The following is an 18,943-nucleotide window of genomic DNA, read 5'->3' as shown; positions in this document are numbered from 1 at the left end:
AAAGCTCCAGGCTCAGTTCAGCTGTTCTGCCAAGCCTAGCAGCACTGCTGGGCCCTGTGAGTTTCTAAACAAGTTCTGTTTATAGTCTGTGGGTTCTGAGGCAATTATTCACCATGTTCTCATCAGGAGAACAATGTGGATAGGCTCCCACTATACAGCCCCACCTCTAGGCAACTGAGGTGTAGATCTTCTTCTGAGTTTCCTGGTCTTTTCTCTGTCCCCTGTTGTCAGCACAGGGCCTTTCCCCCTGCTGCTCCAGCCTCTGAGGGCAGTTGCAAATGGAGACTCACAGTTGCATTTCCTGAGTCTTAGGGGAGTCCTCTCCTCCCTTCACCAGTCTTTTTTTTTTTTTTTAGGTTTTAATTTATTTCTTTATTGGGGAATTAATGTTTTACATTCAACAGTAAATACAATAGTTTGTACATGCATAACATTCCCCAGTTTCCCATTTAACAATACAACAGCAGTCTTTTTGTTGGTAAAACAGACTGGAGGTGCCTCCTCCACTGGCCAACTGCCAGACTGTTACCAGCCACTCAGGAGTAGTTATGGGTTTTAGCCCCAGGAGTCTTTCCTTAGGCTCCTATCTATCTATGAACCACACATGTTTTCACTCACCAGTGACTTGGTGGGTTCCCAAAGTAGTCCCAGTCTTGTCTTGTTGCAATCTCAGGTGATCTTTGATATTCCTTACTCTGTAGAGAAGTTTCTCAACTGGGTAGAGCTGGAGGTCTGGGCAGAGTTGTGGTCTCTGGATGCTATGTTGATTTGGTAGGTTCCCAAAGTAGTTCTAGTCCTGTCTTGTTGTGGTCCTAGGTTGTCTCCTTTGATATTCCTAGGTGACCTATAATGCTACCATATTAACGTCACCTTTAAAACTACCAGTAAATCAGTTCATGCAGCAGTGAAGTCTTTAGTGCTGCCATTTACTTTTGGAAATGGGGAAAAATGGCAGGTGGAAACAAGCTTTGCACTACATGTTAAACAGAAAAAAATCCAATTGGAAAGTCTTATTTATAGGGGCTGGATGGTGGCAAACTGATTGAGCACATATGTTATAATGTGCAAGGACCCAGGTTCAAGCCCCTCATCCCCATCTGCATGAGGGAAGCTTTACAAGTGATGAAGCAGGGTTACAGGTGTCTCTTTGTCTTCCTCCCTATCTCCCCCATTCCTCTCAATTTCTGGCTATCTCTATTCAATAAATAAAGATAATTTTTTTAAAAAAAAAAAGGTTTAAAAAAGAAATGGTTTCATCTCAGTCATTATCTGCCCATGTGTATAAGTATTCCGAGTCATTGAAATTTACAAGATATTTGTTAAATTACTAAAGATATTATAGCATTATTCCAATAAAGAATACAAAAACTACTTTACTTAATAGGAAACCTGTGAATTTTCAAAAGATGTAAATGGTCATTTAAAGATCTTTAATTTTTAAATTGACTTTATGGGGGAAACAACAATTTACAAGATATTTATCATACATGTAAATTTCTTATCTTCCTGCAATAATTGTCTGCACACTATACCTACCACCCAGCTTACCACAATACATGGATCTTTGATTTCCTTTAATTCCTTCCCACATCCCCTCTAAAAGTCTTCAGAACACTTTGGATAGTCTATAGCTATTTTAATTTTAGCCTTCTTTCCCACTATGCCATCTTTGTGGAATCTTGGATTTTTTGAATAGTTTCAGTGGTTACAATTATTTACTTTTTTCAAATGTGGTAAGATTCATGTATAACATTGCATAAATTTGAGGAGTACAGATTTGGACTTTGGCATCTGTGCATGCTATCAGAACACTATGATAGCCACAAAGAGTTTAGTCTCCATCACCATACCCTTGACCCCTTTAAGCCCTGTGCATGCTCTTCCTCTTGGGTAATCACTGTTCTTTGTCAAAGTCAGAGTCTTAATTTTATTTTTTTTTTCCCTACATTTCTTTATCTTCCACATATTAATGAAATCAAATGGTTCTTTTTTTGTCAGAGTTTTTTCACTTATATAATTTTAAGGTCCATTCATACTGACAAGATTTCATTTTTTAATGTTTATGTTTTTAGTTTTGCAGAGTTTGACCTTATATATGGAGTTTCAATACTCCATGTGCAAAGTTACACTGCTCCCAGAACACTTTTTCAGTAGATAGATAGATGATGGACAGATTGTAGATGGTGGATAGACAGACAGAGAGATAGACCAAAGCACTAGGAAATGTGGTTCCAGGTCTTGAACCTGAGCTGCTTGCATAGACACACACTTGCTGTACTGGTGGTCTATATATCTGGTCCTCATTATTTTTTTTATATAACAGTAGAATTTCAATATTTATTTATTTATTGGCTAGAGACAGCCAGAAATCAGAGGGAAAGGGGAGCTAGAGAGAGAGAGAGGCAGAGAGACACCTGCAGTTCTGCGTTACCACTTGCAAAGCTTTCCCTCTGCAGGTGGGGACTGAAAGCTTGAACCTGGGTCCTTGTGCATTAGAACATGTGTGTGCAACCAGGTGTGTCACCACTTGGCTCCTAGAATTTCATATACATATAACATATGTACATCTATATATTGTATTCTCCTTGTTAACTTATCCATCAGTGGAAAAGTTATCCATATCCTGGCTATTATAAGTGGACCTGCAATGAGCATAGAGTTTCATAGGGCTTTTTTTCAAATCAGTGTAACCTTATTGTCTGCTATTTAGTAATATTAACTACTAGTGTATAATTTGAACAATAAAGAAGCTTAAGTTATTGATCAACCTAACTAGGTTTGCAAAGATAGCTTAAACATCTTAACTTAAAAATGTATTTAGAGGGCAGTGATGTGGCACATAGTATATGAATGAATAGCCTAGACAGCTTCTGATCAAAGTGTTATACAGATGTTAGGTTCGGGAATCCAAGGAAAATACCAAGAGACAAGAGTGATGTAAAAACAAAGAGTCTTTATTTCTAGCTGGGCTAGGGCCGAAAAACCGATGCACTGACACAGTAGCTCCCTGGTGTTCGACCTCGAACCCCAGCACACAAGGAGATATATAGGGTATGGGTTACATAGCATACATGACAAGCTTAGCCTTGTGGTTATCTTCTTTACACATCTGGGGGAAATGTGGGGAAATATTATTTAACGGTCTCTATCTCTCGGGAGATGCCTTGGAAATGCTTAATGGTCTCTATCTCTCCGGAGATGCCTTTCTTAATGCTCAGCTTACCTTTGTTCCTGTTGACTCAGGGCCATGGGTTCAATCTGCAGTAACCGTCCTGAATTCCAGGACCTGTTTTTTTCTCGAAACTCAGGCCTATCTCATTTCTACAGTTTTTCAAGCCTGTCATGGAGTCACTGCAGTCTGCATCCTTCACAAAGACTTCGGTTATTTGTCCAAGTCTTTTTTAATAGTGTCACTGCCAAAATTCAGTTTACTGTGTTGCTTCCTTCAGAGCTTTGTGAATAGGTAAGGCAGAAGAAAACTAAAAGGAAGCAGTGTAGGCCAATATGATCCAAATTCAACAGTTAACCCCAGTAATGGGATGTATTCTCTTATTTTCTCAACAGAGAGTATTCTCTCATAATTAAGAGTAAAAGATAGTTATTATCTGAGTCTAGTGTCCTTCAGTAACACATTGAATGTATACTCCTATTCCCACAGACATTTGCTATATTAAAATCTAAACGGCTAGGGGAGATGAGTAATAGACAATAGAGAAAATATCATTGAGTACAATCAGTAAGCAGCTCTTAGTAGTATTGATTTTTCAGTTTTTTTCTTTTCCTTCCTTCCTTCCTCCCTCCTTTCCTCCCTCCCTCCCTCCCTCCCTCCCTTCCTTCCTTTCTTTATTTTCTCCATGGTTATCACTGGTTCATGCACTGGGAATCTAGTGATCCGGGTAACCTCTCCTCCCAGCTTTTGTGTGTTGTTGGATAGGATAGAGAGAAATTGAGCGGGCCAGGGACATATATATATATATATGTCTATATATATTTATATATATATATATATATGTCTATATATATGTCTATATATATGTCTCTCTATATATATATGTCTATATATATATATATATATAGAGAGAGAGAGAGAGATAGAGGGAGAGAGAGAGAGAGAGAGGGAGAGAGAGAGAGAAAAAGAGACACTTGCAGATCTGCTTCCCTACAAGTGAAGCGCCCCCTGCATGTGGGGAGCAGGGGCTTGAACCCAAGTCCTGTGCATGGTAATGTGTACACTCAACTGTGTGCACCATCACCGGGTCCCTCAGTTTATTCCTTTACAATGTGGAACTCAAAGTTTAGTTACTATTGTATATACTTGTTTCCTAGTTAATGCCAGGTATCAGTATTTAAATTTACATTGTATATAATACCACATATGTGATTCCATTTAAAAAATAATGCTAAAATTCTGATCCTAATAAATGAGTTTCCTTCATATATCATAAATTAATTTCTTACAGCAAAAGTTCACTTCCAGCATTCAGCAGAATTAATCAAACATCTAATAAAATCTGGAGTGAATTATACTATGCAGGTAAGCCACTCCCCCCACCCCCAAGCATGTGTTTTTCTATCTTGATTTTCAGTTGTAATACATTGGACATATTTGTGTGCTGTTCCATCACCACACTACTTTTGCTCTGTTTTAGCTAGAGAAAGCATGTTTCTATTTCTAATCATTCTGATGTTCAGGTCTTGGTATTTTGTCTTTTCCTTATATTCTATCACTCATCATAAAAATTGGGAAAATATTTTGAAGGAGACATGAGAAGAGTGGAAAAATGTCATTTATATCCATTTAATAAATATGTGTCAAGGATTTAATTTTACAGTAAACTCTATTCGGTTAATACGTAGGTCAATAAGACACTCTTAGTACAACCAAGGAACATTCATCTCAGATGCAAACTAATAGAAGGGAAAATTATTTTAAATAATTTAAATGTGCTAGTATTTGAAATAGCCCCAAATAATTTAGGACATCTAGAGCACCCTGTTAGGATGATGGGAGATGAGAATGTGGAGATAGGGCAGGGTGCTGGTTACCTTCCTCTGGGACCCTTCGTCAAGCCCCTATCTGTAGAGGGGGAAGCTGCACAAGTAGCAGAGCAGTGTGCAAGTACCTCTTCTTCTCTCTCCTCCACTCTCTTCCTTGCTATTTCTGTCTCTGCAAGATAAAGCAAATGGAGAGATAAACAGGTGGCATGTCAATTATTACATTACACGGCGTGATCAATTATCTGTGTCTTTTCTCAAAGTGGAAAAGACACTTTTAAAACATTTAGAAATTAATGTCTTGATATTTGTACTTTGGAAATATCAGTAGTGTCATTTGTATTGGAATAACATTGTCAATATAAAAAGTACATCAGATAAGGAAAAAAAAAGACTACAAAGTGATCAAAATGGCTGTAACAGGGAAAAGAAACTACAGTCTTTGTTGAATCAAATAATTTTTTCTAAGCCTGCAGTGTAGGAAAAAAAAATATATATATATATCAAGTTTGACAACTGACTCTAGGAAAAAAAAATGTAATCTAGAATTTTATTTAAAATGTGGTTTTACAGCTGAGATGAAGATTCCTATCTTCCCACAAAGATAAGGAGTTTTTCCAGTGTTCACACTGCAAAGATATGGTCCTTACGATCATGAGAAAGACATGTTCTAGGCTGTCTCTTCTTCCAGAGACTGGAAGATGATGCACATATATTTCAAAGGAACAGAGGAAAAGTTTGCTATTGTAAGTTAGTGAAATAAATGCTTTCAGAAAACACAGGGTAAAGGACTGGTCAGGAAGAGTAAAGATAAGGGGAAGAGTATGCTCCTGTGGTACATATGTTCACAAAAAACTTTTGGGGGGCCTGATGTTAGCACAGTGTGTTAAGCACATGGCACAAAGTTCAAGGATGGGCATAAAGATCCAGGTTCAGACCACCAGCTCCCCTCCTGAAGGAAGGTCACTTCACAGGTGGTGAAGCAGGTCTGCAGGGGTCTGTCTTTTTCTCTCCCCACCCCCTGTCTTCCCTTCCTCTCTCAATTTCTCTGTGTCCTATCCAACAACATCAATAATGACAACAATAATAACAATAACAACAACAACAAAATGGAGAAAATGACCTCCAGGAGCAGTGGATTCGTAGTGCAGGCACCAAGTTCCAGTGATAACCCTGTTGGTAGAAAGAAAGAAAGAAAGAAAGAAAGAAAGAAAGAAAGAAAGAAAGAAAGAAAGAAAGAACGAAAGAAAGAAAGAAAGGGAGAAAGAGAGAGAGAGAGAAAGAAGAAACTTTTTGGTTAATAAGTCCTAACTTAAATATATAGAAAAATTTCAATCTGTCTCTAATTTTGAGTATTATTATGGATATCATTATAGTAGATCATAATTTAAAAGAAAAAGTTTATCAGGAAGAAGTGAAATTTGCATTGTGTGAGATACATATGTCTGTGTGTGTTTTGTTGTCGTTTTCCAGCACAGCACTGCTGAGCTCTGGCTCATGGCAGTGTTGGGGACTGGATTTTATAACTGATGCCTCAGACATGAAAGTCTGTTGCAATAAGAATCATGCTCCTCGTCCTGGCTTGATATTACTTTCTGATGCTTCCCTGATGTTAGGGCTAAATGAATAAATACTGAGGGACAGAGCCACTTTGGTAACTTTAATTTTTCCCTCAATATTTTAGATCTACCCAGATGAAGATCATAATATATCTGAGAAAAGCAAATACCATCTTTACAACACAATCCTTAGGTTCTTCGGCAATTGTTTAAAGGAAGAGATATCCCTGTTACCACAGGAGCCAGAAGAAGATGAATAATGGACCCTATTTATATAGAACTGAAGGGGATATTGAGGCTCAACGAAACCTAACCAAGTGACTGTAACATTGTAGATGCTCTAGAATTTCAAGGGCAGCTTAAGGAGATGATGCTGGAACTGCACACTCAGAGACTATGACCTAGAATTTGACTCTGGACGTCCAAGTCTACCATGTTGCGAAGGGTGCAGAACCTGTTTCTTTGTGTAAGGAAGGTCAAAGGGTTAGTTTCCTGAAAGAAAATTCATTTTGCATTCAAGTAGGAATAGTGCATGTTTTCTTCTGTTATCCCCCAATTTATTCTGTAACAAGTTGCTTTCATTTTAATTTCAGCGACCACCATCACTTTTGCATATAGTGCACAGATTATCAGACTACAGTCCCTGATCTTCAATGGCTGAGCTGCAGTTTAACAGTTGACTGTACCTTTACAATAAGTGCAATTCCTTCACTGTTTATCACTATGCTTAAGAAAACATTCAGTTAATAAAAGATAGAGTATCTATATATTTTCTGTTTATAAAAATACATTATGAAATGGGTCAAAAGTTATGTAGACATATGGACCTCAGCACCTTCCAAAGGTCAGCCAGTTGATACAGTATGTTAAAAACAACACACGAGTGTATGTCCTCTTCTGTATGTATACACACCTACTCATACACAGTGAACGCATCTATCTTTACATGTTATTCATTGCTACAAAGGAGACATTTTTGATGAATCAGAAGAGATGCTCTTTTGTAGGCTATAATGGATGCTTTGTTCAATGAGCCAAATATGATGAATCATTCTTTTTTCCAATTCAAATGCAAGCTATTGCTTTCCTATAAATATTTGGGTTGTGTTTAGTATTGTTTTTAGTGGTTAATAGTTTTCTGGTTGCAATTTAATTTTTTGAATATGACACCTTGTCACCTGTAAATTAGATAAATATTAAATTATAGTTTCTGATAAAGAAATTTTGTTAACAATGCAATGCCACTGAGTGCTATTTTACTCTTTTGGTGGAGAAGGCATTTCTTAAAAAACACTTGGTCTTTTTACTTCTATCTCTTAATGCAGAATCAATTCTTACTTTCATTGTAAAAACAAAGTACTGGATTGTTTCATTTGCTGGTTCTTAGTATTCTGTGCCTGCTTAATTCATCTGTTACTGTTTAATTTAAATCCTTCTGGTGAGAATTAGAAATGAAATATTTTTTATTCATTGGCCAACAAGTCCACAAACAGCAGTGTTTGCTATTTAATTTGACTGGTAGGCACAAAATTTATTAATTCCTGTTCTGTGTTGACCTGCAGTAGTAACTGAGATTGTAAAATAAACTTGACTGTATAAAGTTAAATATAAGTCATAAGAATATTAACTTTGGCAATTAAATCAAAGAGTATCTTCACATTTTACTTAAAGGATATTCTAAAAATATGTCTAAAGGTCTGTAATCAAGCTTAGAAATTCAGACAAATCTAGCTTAGTACTTTCTTTTGTTATTTGTTGTTTTTTTTTTTTTAATTTTTGTTTTTAATTCCTTGGGACAGACTGGATTAAGACTTTAAGACACAAGGAAGAAACTTTAAAGTGTCATGAAGTATTTTACTAACTCTTTTTTCTCAAACAATCAAAAATCTTGGAATCTTTGAAACTTACGTATTATTTTTTGGATATTCCATTTTTGTTTTGAATCCTATGTTCACTACTCCATTGGATTAAGTTTAAAATGGGAAATGTTTTCTGAAAGAGTAAATCCAGGTCTTTCTTTTATAAGGATAGAAAACACAGTTAAATAAGTTGTAATGTTTGAAAGTTTGCATATTTTATTAAAATGGAAATTTCTTTTTAGGCTGATTTGAAGTTCAACTGAAGTTTCTAAATCAATATTTTAACTTCAACCACTAGAGATTTTTATGATGAAAATAATTACATTGTCTGAAAGATGTGGTTTTATTGAGTGTTTTTAAGTAACATTTAGAAAGTATTTACTTTTTGCTGTTCAATGTTTCTCTTGTTTTATTTTTATTATCATTATCAATGGTGATCTATTTTTCAATTAATTTAATACAGTTTCTAATGTGAAAGATATTTGTCTGGAACCCATTGTCATCTTAAAAGCTAAATAGATTTTTCAAATGGAAATTAATGCTTACTAAGAAGATGGAAATGTTTTTATCTCCTGATTCTTTGAGCTTTAATAATTGGACAATTTTAGATAAATGTCACCAATTTATATACACCAATTATTAAAGGAATGATGTAACTGGATGTTTTTCCCCTTTATATATTTTTCCTTGGTTTCCAGCTCCCTGTAGTGTCGTGTGCCCCCATGCTGTGCAGGGTCTTGAACCATTAACTTGGGCTTAGCAGTGCTTCTCCTGGACCAGGTGAGCCATATCCTGGTCAGTCGCTTAGAGTATTACTTAATACAGTATTGCACATAGTGAAATTTGAAATGGAGATATAGGAAAAAGGACTGCTCTCAAACCTCAAGGGTTATTGAAAGCATAATAATCACACTATTATATATGTGCATCAGCTTTCTTACAGTTCCCTGGAACTCCAGTTTCAAATTTTTTAAGTATTTTTAAAATTAAAATAAACTAAAAGTATATATTAAAACAAGGAAGAGTAAGTCAGCCTCCAAGGTAAGCATTATAATCATTGAAACTATTGTGAAAAGAAAGGGCTTTTTTTTTTCTTTCTTTCTTTCTTTCTTTCTTTCTTTCTTTCTTTTTTTTTTTTTCTTTAATCTCTTTCACTGGGCTGGCAAAATAGCTCACTTAGATGCTAGTATGTCATGTGCATAACCCAGGGTTGAGCACAGCCCCACTACATTGAAGAAAGTTTCAGTACTATGATCTCTCTCTCTTTCTCTCTCTCTCTTTTCTCTTAGACTAAAGTGACCCTAATGTTTCAGTTTTCTGAAAAAATTAAAGAAAAAATGCACTTTAATTTTTTTATTGCTGGGGCTGTGTGCCAGCACTACATATCCACTGCTTTTAGTGGCCATTTTCTCCATTTTAAAATTAATTAGTTAATTTTCTTAATAGATAGACAGAGAGAAATTGAGAAAGGAAGGGGAAATAGACAGAAAGACACCTGCAGACTAGCTCCATTACTTGTAAAGGGCCCTGACACCCCCTGTAAGAGGGGAGCAGGGGCTTGAACCCTGGTCCTCGAGCATGAAAACGTGTGCTCAACTGAGTATGCCACTTCCTAGGCTATAAAAAGAGCAGTCCTTTAACAGAAATTTTTGGGCCATTGTGATACACCTGGTAAAGCATACATATTGTGCTATACAAGGAGCTGGGTTCAAGTCCATGGTTCCCACCGGCAGGGTGAGGAGGAACTTCACAAGTAGTTTAACAGTTCTGTAGGTGTCTTTTGTTCTTCCTTTCTATTCTCCTCTTAATTTCTCTATCCCTATACAAAATAATTAAATAAATAAATGATCATCATCTTTTAAAAATGTGGTAAAACAAAACCAAATCTCTGTTAGTCATGAGAATCAGTTATTATTTATTGAATCTTTAGCATAGAAATCACCATTAAGGTCTTGCAGATACTAGTTATAGATATGCTAGGCTGAAGTTAAGCACCGTTCTTTAGCATAAAGTATGTTTATTTTGTAGCTCCAGGGTCAAATGTATGTATATGCGATGCTCTCAGGTTGAGGTTTTCAGACTTTTATAAATGTATTTCAGATAGAGATTGGAAAAGACAGAGAAGATGCACCACACGCTAGAGATCCTTGTAGTGTCTTGTGCCCACGCTTGAACCATGAACTTGGGCTTGGCAATATTTTTCCTGAACCAGATGAGTCATATCTTGGTCATCCAGAATTTTACTTAACACAGTACTGCACATAGTGAAATTTGAAATGGAGATATATGAAAAAGGATTGCTCACAAACCTCAAGGGTTATTGAGAGCATAAGAATTAATATACAGAATGCTACTTTTTCCCCCCTTCCTCATATACTGTAACTGTTTTTCCATCCTGCAGCAACCAGTATTACATACATAAAACTTGACTCTCCTTTGTGCTGTATTTCACTTGATGTTCTAAAGGGTTCTTTGATAAGAACGCTAATTGCTAGGGCTATATGAAAAAATAAGACCAGAGCGGTGAAAATCACATCTGTGACATCCAAAAACAAACAGAAGAACAGAGAAATGCTACAAATCCAGAGAAGATCATGCAAGGATGAGTCGTAGCTGGTATTCACAAACTTATATGCAATCTAATTTAGGGAAATTTAATTACGGCTATCTCTCTAACACTAGAAAAGCAACAGATTTTGTTTCCCCAATATACTAAAAACCCATCTCTTTATTTCAAAATATTCAAACAATTTTGTGGTGAGTTGAAAAATACTCTCATCAAAGACAAGACAGACAGATGCTAAAGAATAAATCATTCAAATTGAAGTACAATTTTGACTGCTTTTCTTTTAAATTTCCAATTAAGTTAAAAGTCTGATATAATTACTGGCTCATGCTGTGAAATTTGTAACAAGCACGTCTCTGCTGATTATTACATTCTGTCGTTTTCTGTCATATCTAGTGCCATTTAAATTAAATGCTGTTATCTGTAGGTAAGGTTTGAAAATGCAGATTTGCACATTACCAGTGGCATAATTTGAGAGGTTCTGACAGTTGGTCAACACCTCCCCGATTTATCTTTTAAAATGTACTAACTCTCCAAACAACTGCCAGTTTGATGATGTTGATCGCTGAGGAAGAACTCAAGATTCAGGTCAAATTCTTTTGCAACAGGCCCGAAACATAGGTCATAGTTATCTCAAAGTCCTACCGTACCTTCATCCTAGCTATGCATTGATTTTAGCTGGGGAACTCCCAAGATTCCTCATGCACGCCTTTACATTGTTTGAAGCATTCAGATTTTCTCTCCAGTGTTGCTACTCAGTATGTACTTGACTTGAGATAATGAAGGCAAAGTAAAATGTAGAAGATTTATGTGATATCACCTGAGCGGGTTCTTTGTTTACGAAATGAAGATTCTCAGGTACCTTCTTGGCCCTCCTAAGTCAAAATCTCAGTGCTAGCAAAATTCCCAGTTACCTTATGCCCACAGTAAATTGTGAAAAAAGATGTTGATTGAATGGCAAAACATTTCTTAACTCACATGGCCTGACATTTAAAGGTGGCTGCTTCTGAAGGTAGTTGAACGAATCATGAGTAATTCAAGTCCACTCTCCACCCACCTTGCCATTTATCAAGCTTTAGTTTGCTAATTACCTGTGTATTGCCTTCAGGATAACTGCCAATGCGTTTATCTGTTCACAACAATGGCCATGGATATAGAGATCAGGAGTATAATTTTTATCTAATTTGAAAAGATCGTAATCTACAGAGTCCTGAAGCAGAATTCTTCTGAAGTCTCATAGTCTAGACTTGGGTTGCAAATCCCAGTCCTAGATATAAAGGAAGCAGGAAAAGTTATATATCTGAAATTATAATCTTTCTGATGAGGAAGCAACAAGAGTGGTGTTAGATAGATGTGGCCAGTAAGATAGGTGCCCAGTGTGTGGCACAAAATGGATTGGAATATCCTTCCAGAGGCCTCTTAATGTTAGCATTTCAGCTAGAGTCCACTTCAAGACAAATAAACAGTGATCATGGGTACTTGCTCTTGAAGGTAACTTACTTTTCTTCCCAGAAGACCCTGACCATCTCTTCTACCTTCCTTTCCTGTGAGTTAGTATTTTCTTTCCTAGCTGTTTTTTTTTTTTTCCATCTCTGCTCTCCATTGACATTTTTTTCTAGTGCAGGAAGGCAAATTTGAAATTTAATTGCTGTGCTAACAGTCACATTTAATAAACCCTGTTTGCTCTAATGTGATTTATGATGACTTGATTACCTCCATATGGCCTGAATTGATATCACACCATTAATGCTCCTGACTGATGGATTACAAAAGGCATATCCCAATAGGAAGAGAAAGGAACCGAATCTGGAAACATGGGTAAAACAGCCATCCCATTCCTATGTACTTCTTAATGGGTTTGATTTGTATTACTCCTCAGTTCTCTACTCCTTTAGGACAACCTGTGTGACTTTTAATCATCTGTGTGGTGTAAATAAATTTTGAGCCTTTGGGAGAACAAATTATAAATGTTCATGTATAGACAGTTTCAACTTCAAAGGCTGCTTCAATTTATGAAATAGGTCATATATTTGGAGTTTATTGTATGCTAGGTATGGGACTATTGAGGGTCATTGTCAAAACAATCTAACATATGTAATTCACAAATGAATATTTTACTTCAAATGCTATTTCTGAGTACTCATTTACTAAGTATCATGTTTTTACTCTTATTGAGCTACTTACCTGGCTTTCCTTACTAATTATGGTCTTTCTTTAGGTTCACCCCATTAGAGTAAGTACCCCATGATAAACTCCCCTTGTACTTCTGTTTAAGCAACCACAAAAGTACTGATGTTAAAAGACTTTTTTATTTTAACCTTTTTTTTTTAATTTAAGAAAGGAGACATTAACAAAACCATAGAATGAGAGTGGTACAATTCCACACAATTCCCATAACCTGATCTCCACATGCCTCCCCCTCCCCTGATAGCCCTCCCATTCTCTATCTCTCTGGGAGTATGGATCCAGGGTCGTTGTGGGTTGCAGAGGGTGGAAGGTCTGGCTTCTGTAATTGCTTCCCCGCTGAACATGGACGTTGACTGGTCAATCCATACTCCCAGTCTGTCTCTCTCTTTCCCTAGTAGGGTGGGGCTCTGGGGAAGCGGAGCTCCAGGACACATTGGTGGGGTAGTCTGTCCAGGGAAGTCTGGTCAGCATCCGGAACCTGGTGGCTGAAAAGAGAGTTAACATACAAAGCCAAACAAATTGTTGAACAATCATGGACCTAAAGACTGTAATAGTGCAGATGAAGTGTTGGGGTATTCCCTGTATGCTCTTGTGTACGTCTGCTTTCAGGTATATATTTTTCCCCTAGTTTATGGGCACGGGTGAACCTGTGCTCTATCTCAGGGGACCTGGTCTATATCTAGGTTTGGGGACTTTATTGGGGAGTGGAACACCTGGAATGGAATTAGAGAATACTATGAAAGGAAAGGTCTCACCAGACTGATGAAGCTGAAGGGTTGTCATTCCACACCTGAAGTCTCTGGTCACAGTCTGAAGTGAAGCACTCATTGTGTTGATTAGGTTGCGATCCGCGGATGCAATATTATTTGATTTGAATTGAGAGCAGCATGCAGAAAAGTGGCCCCACCCTAAGGTTCCAGGACTGGGGGAAATATAGGCTTTATAGTGGAAATGTGAGGTTCCTGTTGTCTTAGGGTTCAAGAAGACAATGGATAGTTATTGTTATCGTCACATTATTTGGTGATAGGGTTAACTTTGGAAAGTCCCTTTGATAGGGTTTGGGGTATAGTACCCAGCATCTTGTATATAGCTGTGCTGTCGGTTGCTTCTGTTCTCCCTGGTCTAGGCTTTTGGGAGAGAACATATCAAAGACTCAGCCTATGTATTAAAAAGACTCAGTCTGTGTTTTAAGAAGTTCTAGACATATCATCAGTTTTTTGCCTCCCATATTAATTAAATAGTGGTTTATATAATGTTTACACTTTAGTAGGATTGTACATAAACACCACTCCCACCACCAAAAGACTGTGTCCCATCCCATTCATTTAGAAAGTTCTAAATGAAAACATCTCAGAGTACTCTTTCTATTTGCTTTACTTTAGTATGGGATATGGTATCTTATTTTTTGCATAGTCATTAGTCTCTGTCAAATTTTTATTATATGTGTTTTCTCAATTCAAATAATAGACAGTCTATATAGCATTTATAGTTTTGAATTCATATATAGACTCTCTGATCCATTTTGAATGTTTTCTTATCTATAGTGTGAGGGAGAACATTTAATTTTACTTTGTTGTTGTTTTTAATCTTTATTTTTTATTTATTGTATAGAAATAGCCAGATATCAAGAGTAAAGGGGAGATTGAAAGGGAGAAAGACAGAGAGACACTTGCAACACTGCTTCACCACTTGAAAAGCTTTCCCTTTGCAGATGGGGACCAGGGGCTTGAACCCAGGTCCTTGCACATTGTAACATGTGCACTCAACCAGGTGTGCCACCACCTGGCCCTCACTTTGCTTTTTAAATTACATTTTGAAATTTTGGCCTCCCATCTCAAGAATTATTACTTGAATTTACTTATTTACTGTTTCTAATGTATGAGTTATTAAATTATTTCCTATACTTTATGCATAATTATTCTTTCTAGATTTTCAGTTGCTTCATTTATTCATTTTTTGTTTTAATTCTGAGATTTTACCTGCACTAATCACTTTTGCTTTATCTCATAGCTTTTTTATATCAGTACATTTCAGTTTTTTATTCTTTTGAACTTTAAATTATTTGATGATGTGATTATTGATTTGTTTTTAATTTTCAAAAAGAAAAGACTTCTAATAAATAAATTTCTGGCATCATTACACTGTCATGATAGAAGACACAGAACTGACATTTTATTATCTGATCCTTTTGCCCAGCCCTAACAGGCTGAAAGTTTAAAACTCTTGCATGGACTATAGTCAAAATTAGACAGACCCTATTCTATGAGGAAGTCATGAAGAAAAATCTATACAGCATGAGGTAATGAAATCAACGTCTTCTCTGCCTTTCTGCTGACTGAAAGACAGTTACAGAAAGATATAAAAAGTACCCAATTAAGAATCCTATAAACAGAGTTAGAATAATTTTTAACTTTTCTGACATTTTGCCTCCTTTGGTTTAAATATAAGTATCTCTCTGAGACCAACCAGAAAAAAAAAATCCAATACTTAAAGAACTAAACAGCAAAATCTACAAATCTTAATTTAGAATTTATTGTACTTTTTTCACCATATTTCCTGACATCCGAAACAAATTACTCCTTAAGTATATAATTTCATTCAAAATTGTAAGCAGTAAGTACACCAGTTCGGTTAGAGTAAAATTAGATTGCTCCTGGGCTGAAATTCTCACTTAGATTTTCTAATAGACTTGTTATTAAACTTTGAGATATTGTGGTACAAATTTCCATTCTTTTGGAAACTACCTTTTAGTCTAAGGCCTAGAGTTCTGAGGTACATATGTGCATATATTCATGCATGTATGTACATGAATTTATATATTGGACTGTTGGAAAAATCATGATATATCTTTCTATGTTTCTTTATGCAAACATGAGTAATGACTTTTCAGACAATGAAATATTTATTTATTTATTTTTCTTTCTTTCTCTCTTTCTCTTTTCTTTTTAATTTTTTTTGTCACCAGGACTTTATCATTCCAGGCCAACATTTTTATTTTCAGATAGAGACATAAAAAAAATCAGAGTTAGCTTCAGTATGGTGGGGGCCAGTCTCCAAACTGGGTTTTGTACTTGACAAAAGAAGAACACTATTCAAGTGAACTATATTGCCAGTTCATATGTAATAGTATTTTATTAGTTGTGCTGAATAGAGAAGGAAAAATGTTTTCCCTACTACTGATATTGATTCTCTAGATGGGGCACTCACGATATATTGGACTAACAAAAGACTTTAACAATAGTAAAATAAACAGAAGTTAACTTGTGTATCACACAAAAATAAGAGTACTCAGAAATGAATAACTCATAGATTTATCAAACTTATGTGAACCTTAACAAAGGAAAGACACATTGTGGTGCTGGTATTTAGTAAGTAGGAGGACAGTAAACTACCTTACAGTAGTAATTTTTTAAAAAGATGTCTTCTAGTAATTTCTCCACTCCAATTATTTGGGAGATTTAATAGAGCCTATTATGAGTATCTATTTCATTTTTTTCTTATATCATCATTTTTTTGCATTATGTGAGTTCTTGGTAAATTGCTGGGGGATATGAATAACCTTTAATTTTTACATAGTTTAAATATTATAATTTCACCAATTTTTATAGTTTATAACATTTTTTACATTTGCTTCAGTGATTTTTTAAATTATAAATTAGTTTAGATTTCTATCCCTTTAGTTTTCTTCTGTGTTTTTTTCAAATATTAATTAGATTTTTTGGTAGTATTATTTAAATCATTTTTGTGTTTAATATAATCTTGAAATTGTTTTTATACAACTATTTGTTAGGCCAACGTTGCTAGTGAACAAGAAGTACAGACTGCATTTTTCTCTCCATAGATATATTCATTTCTCATATTTCTCTCACTTTTGTATGGGAGCCTGCTGTATAGCAAAAGATACAGATTGACAATGTAAGAACATGTTCTTTGCCTTGTCAGAGTAGCAGAGAGAGATACTAGCAATGCACTATTTAGGAAGGTATTGTTCAAGTAATTTATCTCAGAATTTTAGATCTTTAAACTCCAGTGTTTAGTAATTTCATTTCAATGTTTTACAAGGAATAAGACTACCAAACTCTGGTGAATCATTTCCAAATGGCCAGACTCCTCCAGTAACTGAAAATCTGTTTGAATAATGTAGCCAGGTGACAGCATAGCTGGGCCTTGTTTTCGTTACTAATTCACTTCTTCTTCTAGCCTTTGCCACTAATTCACTAAGGTTCAAGAAATCCTGAACCCAGCCCTGAAATTAACATTTGAATCCCAAGCCTACCAGCTTCTGGGTTCTGCTAGCAGCCTGACAGCCTTTGCATTTCAACTAATTGACATTTCTAGGGACAAGCACCAAACCTTCCTTTTCAGTAAAAGATCTTGACTTAATAGTTAATTGTGCATCCCTACTGGTTCTGCCTTCTGTTTGAAAACTGGGCTGGCAATAGCCATCAGGTGTGTGTCAAGTGCTCAAAGTCAGCTGACCTGACAAAACAAATTCTGAAATTTTCCAGTAGCTGCAGAGATCTGCTTGTTTCAAGCATCCACATTTAAGCCAGTTTACTTTTCCTAAAATTAAAATATTGTAACTCAACTTGGGATTTGCACCAACCGATAACTGCATTTCTTGTAAGTAAAACTAAAATGTTTACTATTTTTTCTTTAGTTCCGTCAGAATGCAGAAATGTTTAAGTATTGTGTGTGTGTGTGGGGGGGTGATGATTTTTGAAATTAAGATGACTAAATCTAAAATTAAGATATCTTTGGGACCCAACGTTGGTGCTCCTGGTTAAGCACACATAATACTAAGCACAAGGACCCACAATGATTTGAGCGAAGATGCGGATGCGGGTTCCAGCCCCTGGCTCTAGCACCGAGCCCCCCAGCAAAAACCCTGGAGGCAAAATAATAATAATAATAAATAAATAAAAATGAAATTAAGATAGCTTTTTAAAACGTGAGTCTGCCATCTCCCAACTTTCACTAGCAAAGAAACAAGTTCTTTTTTCCTTACCTCTTGATAAATTGGTGTTTTGAGTGACTATCACTAAACCTTCCTTTTTGGGAACACTATTCACTTTAGTATTTTCATCTACTTTTCATTTATGAAATAATACTTTTGATTTTTAATGTTTTCCCATCTCTTTTGGAGTCAAGTATGGGCCAAAGAAAGCCAAACTCTTGTTTTGCTAGTTTTTTCATGAAGGGGGCCAGAAGCTTATTTAATTATCATTTGAACTGACAGTGGAGATGATAGTTATTACTCAGATCAGTCTCTCTGACCCTTTACACTGGTAAAGTAGGGAAGGGCTGGAAAATCAGGAGCTTGGTTTAGGGATTAGTAGGGAGAAGCCTAAGGGCTACAGATTTTTCTGTCTCTTTGATCATGAGCTCCTGGAAAAATTCTTCTAGAAAAAAAATTATATAATTGTCCCCACCTACAGGGGGAATTTTCACAAGTGGTAAAGCAGTGATGCAGTTGTCTCTTTCTGATTCTTCTCTTCTTATCTCAGGTTCTGTCACATAGGATCAAATAAATAAATATAAACAAGAATATAGTTGGAGTTAACTATTCTTTTTTAAAATTTATTTATTTATAATTGGATAGAGACAAGAAAAAGGGGGAAGATAAGAGATAGAGATAGAGAGATAGAGAGAGAGAGAGAGAGAGAGAGAGAGAGAGAGAGAGAGAGATAGATAGATAGGGATAGAGAGACCCGGTGCCCTGCTTTACCAGTTGTGAAGATTTCCCCACTGCAGGTGAGGACCAAGGGCTTAAACCT

At 36.0% G+C, this 18,943-nt stretch overlaps 1 protein-coding gene across 3 annotated transcripts in view; it reads left to right on the top strand.

Moving 5' to 3' along the window:
- The window catches only part of DPP10 (dipeptidyl peptidase like 10), a 737,074-nt gene extending 728,414 nt beyond the window's left edge, over nucleotides 1–8,660 (top strand). For all 3 annotated transcript variants that reach the window (XM_060178018.1, XM_060178015.1, XM_060178016.1), the window contains 2 exons: nucleotides 4,461–4,534; nucleotides 6,680–8,660. In XM_060178018.1, the coding sequence (XP_060034001.1) occupies nucleotides 4,461–4,534; nucleotides 6,680–6,814 (209 nt within the window). In that variant the 3' untranslated portion in view covers nucleotides 6,815–8,660. The remainder of the gene's footprint in view (nucleotides 1–4,460; nucleotides 4,535–6,679) is intronic.
- Nucleotides 8,661–18,943: the final 10,283 nt, after the last annotated feature.

Source organism: Erinaceus europaeus, chromosome 18, assembly GCF_950295315.1.
Source record: "Erinaceus europaeus chromosome 18, mEriEur2.1, whole genome shotgun sequence".
Classification (NCBI taxonomy): Eukaryota; Metazoa; Chordata; class Mammalia; order Eulipotyphla; family Erinaceidae; genus Erinaceus; species Erinaceus europaeus.
Note: the sequence above shows the minus strand (reverse complement) of the source record. Positions and strands in the feature narration are given on the sequence as shown.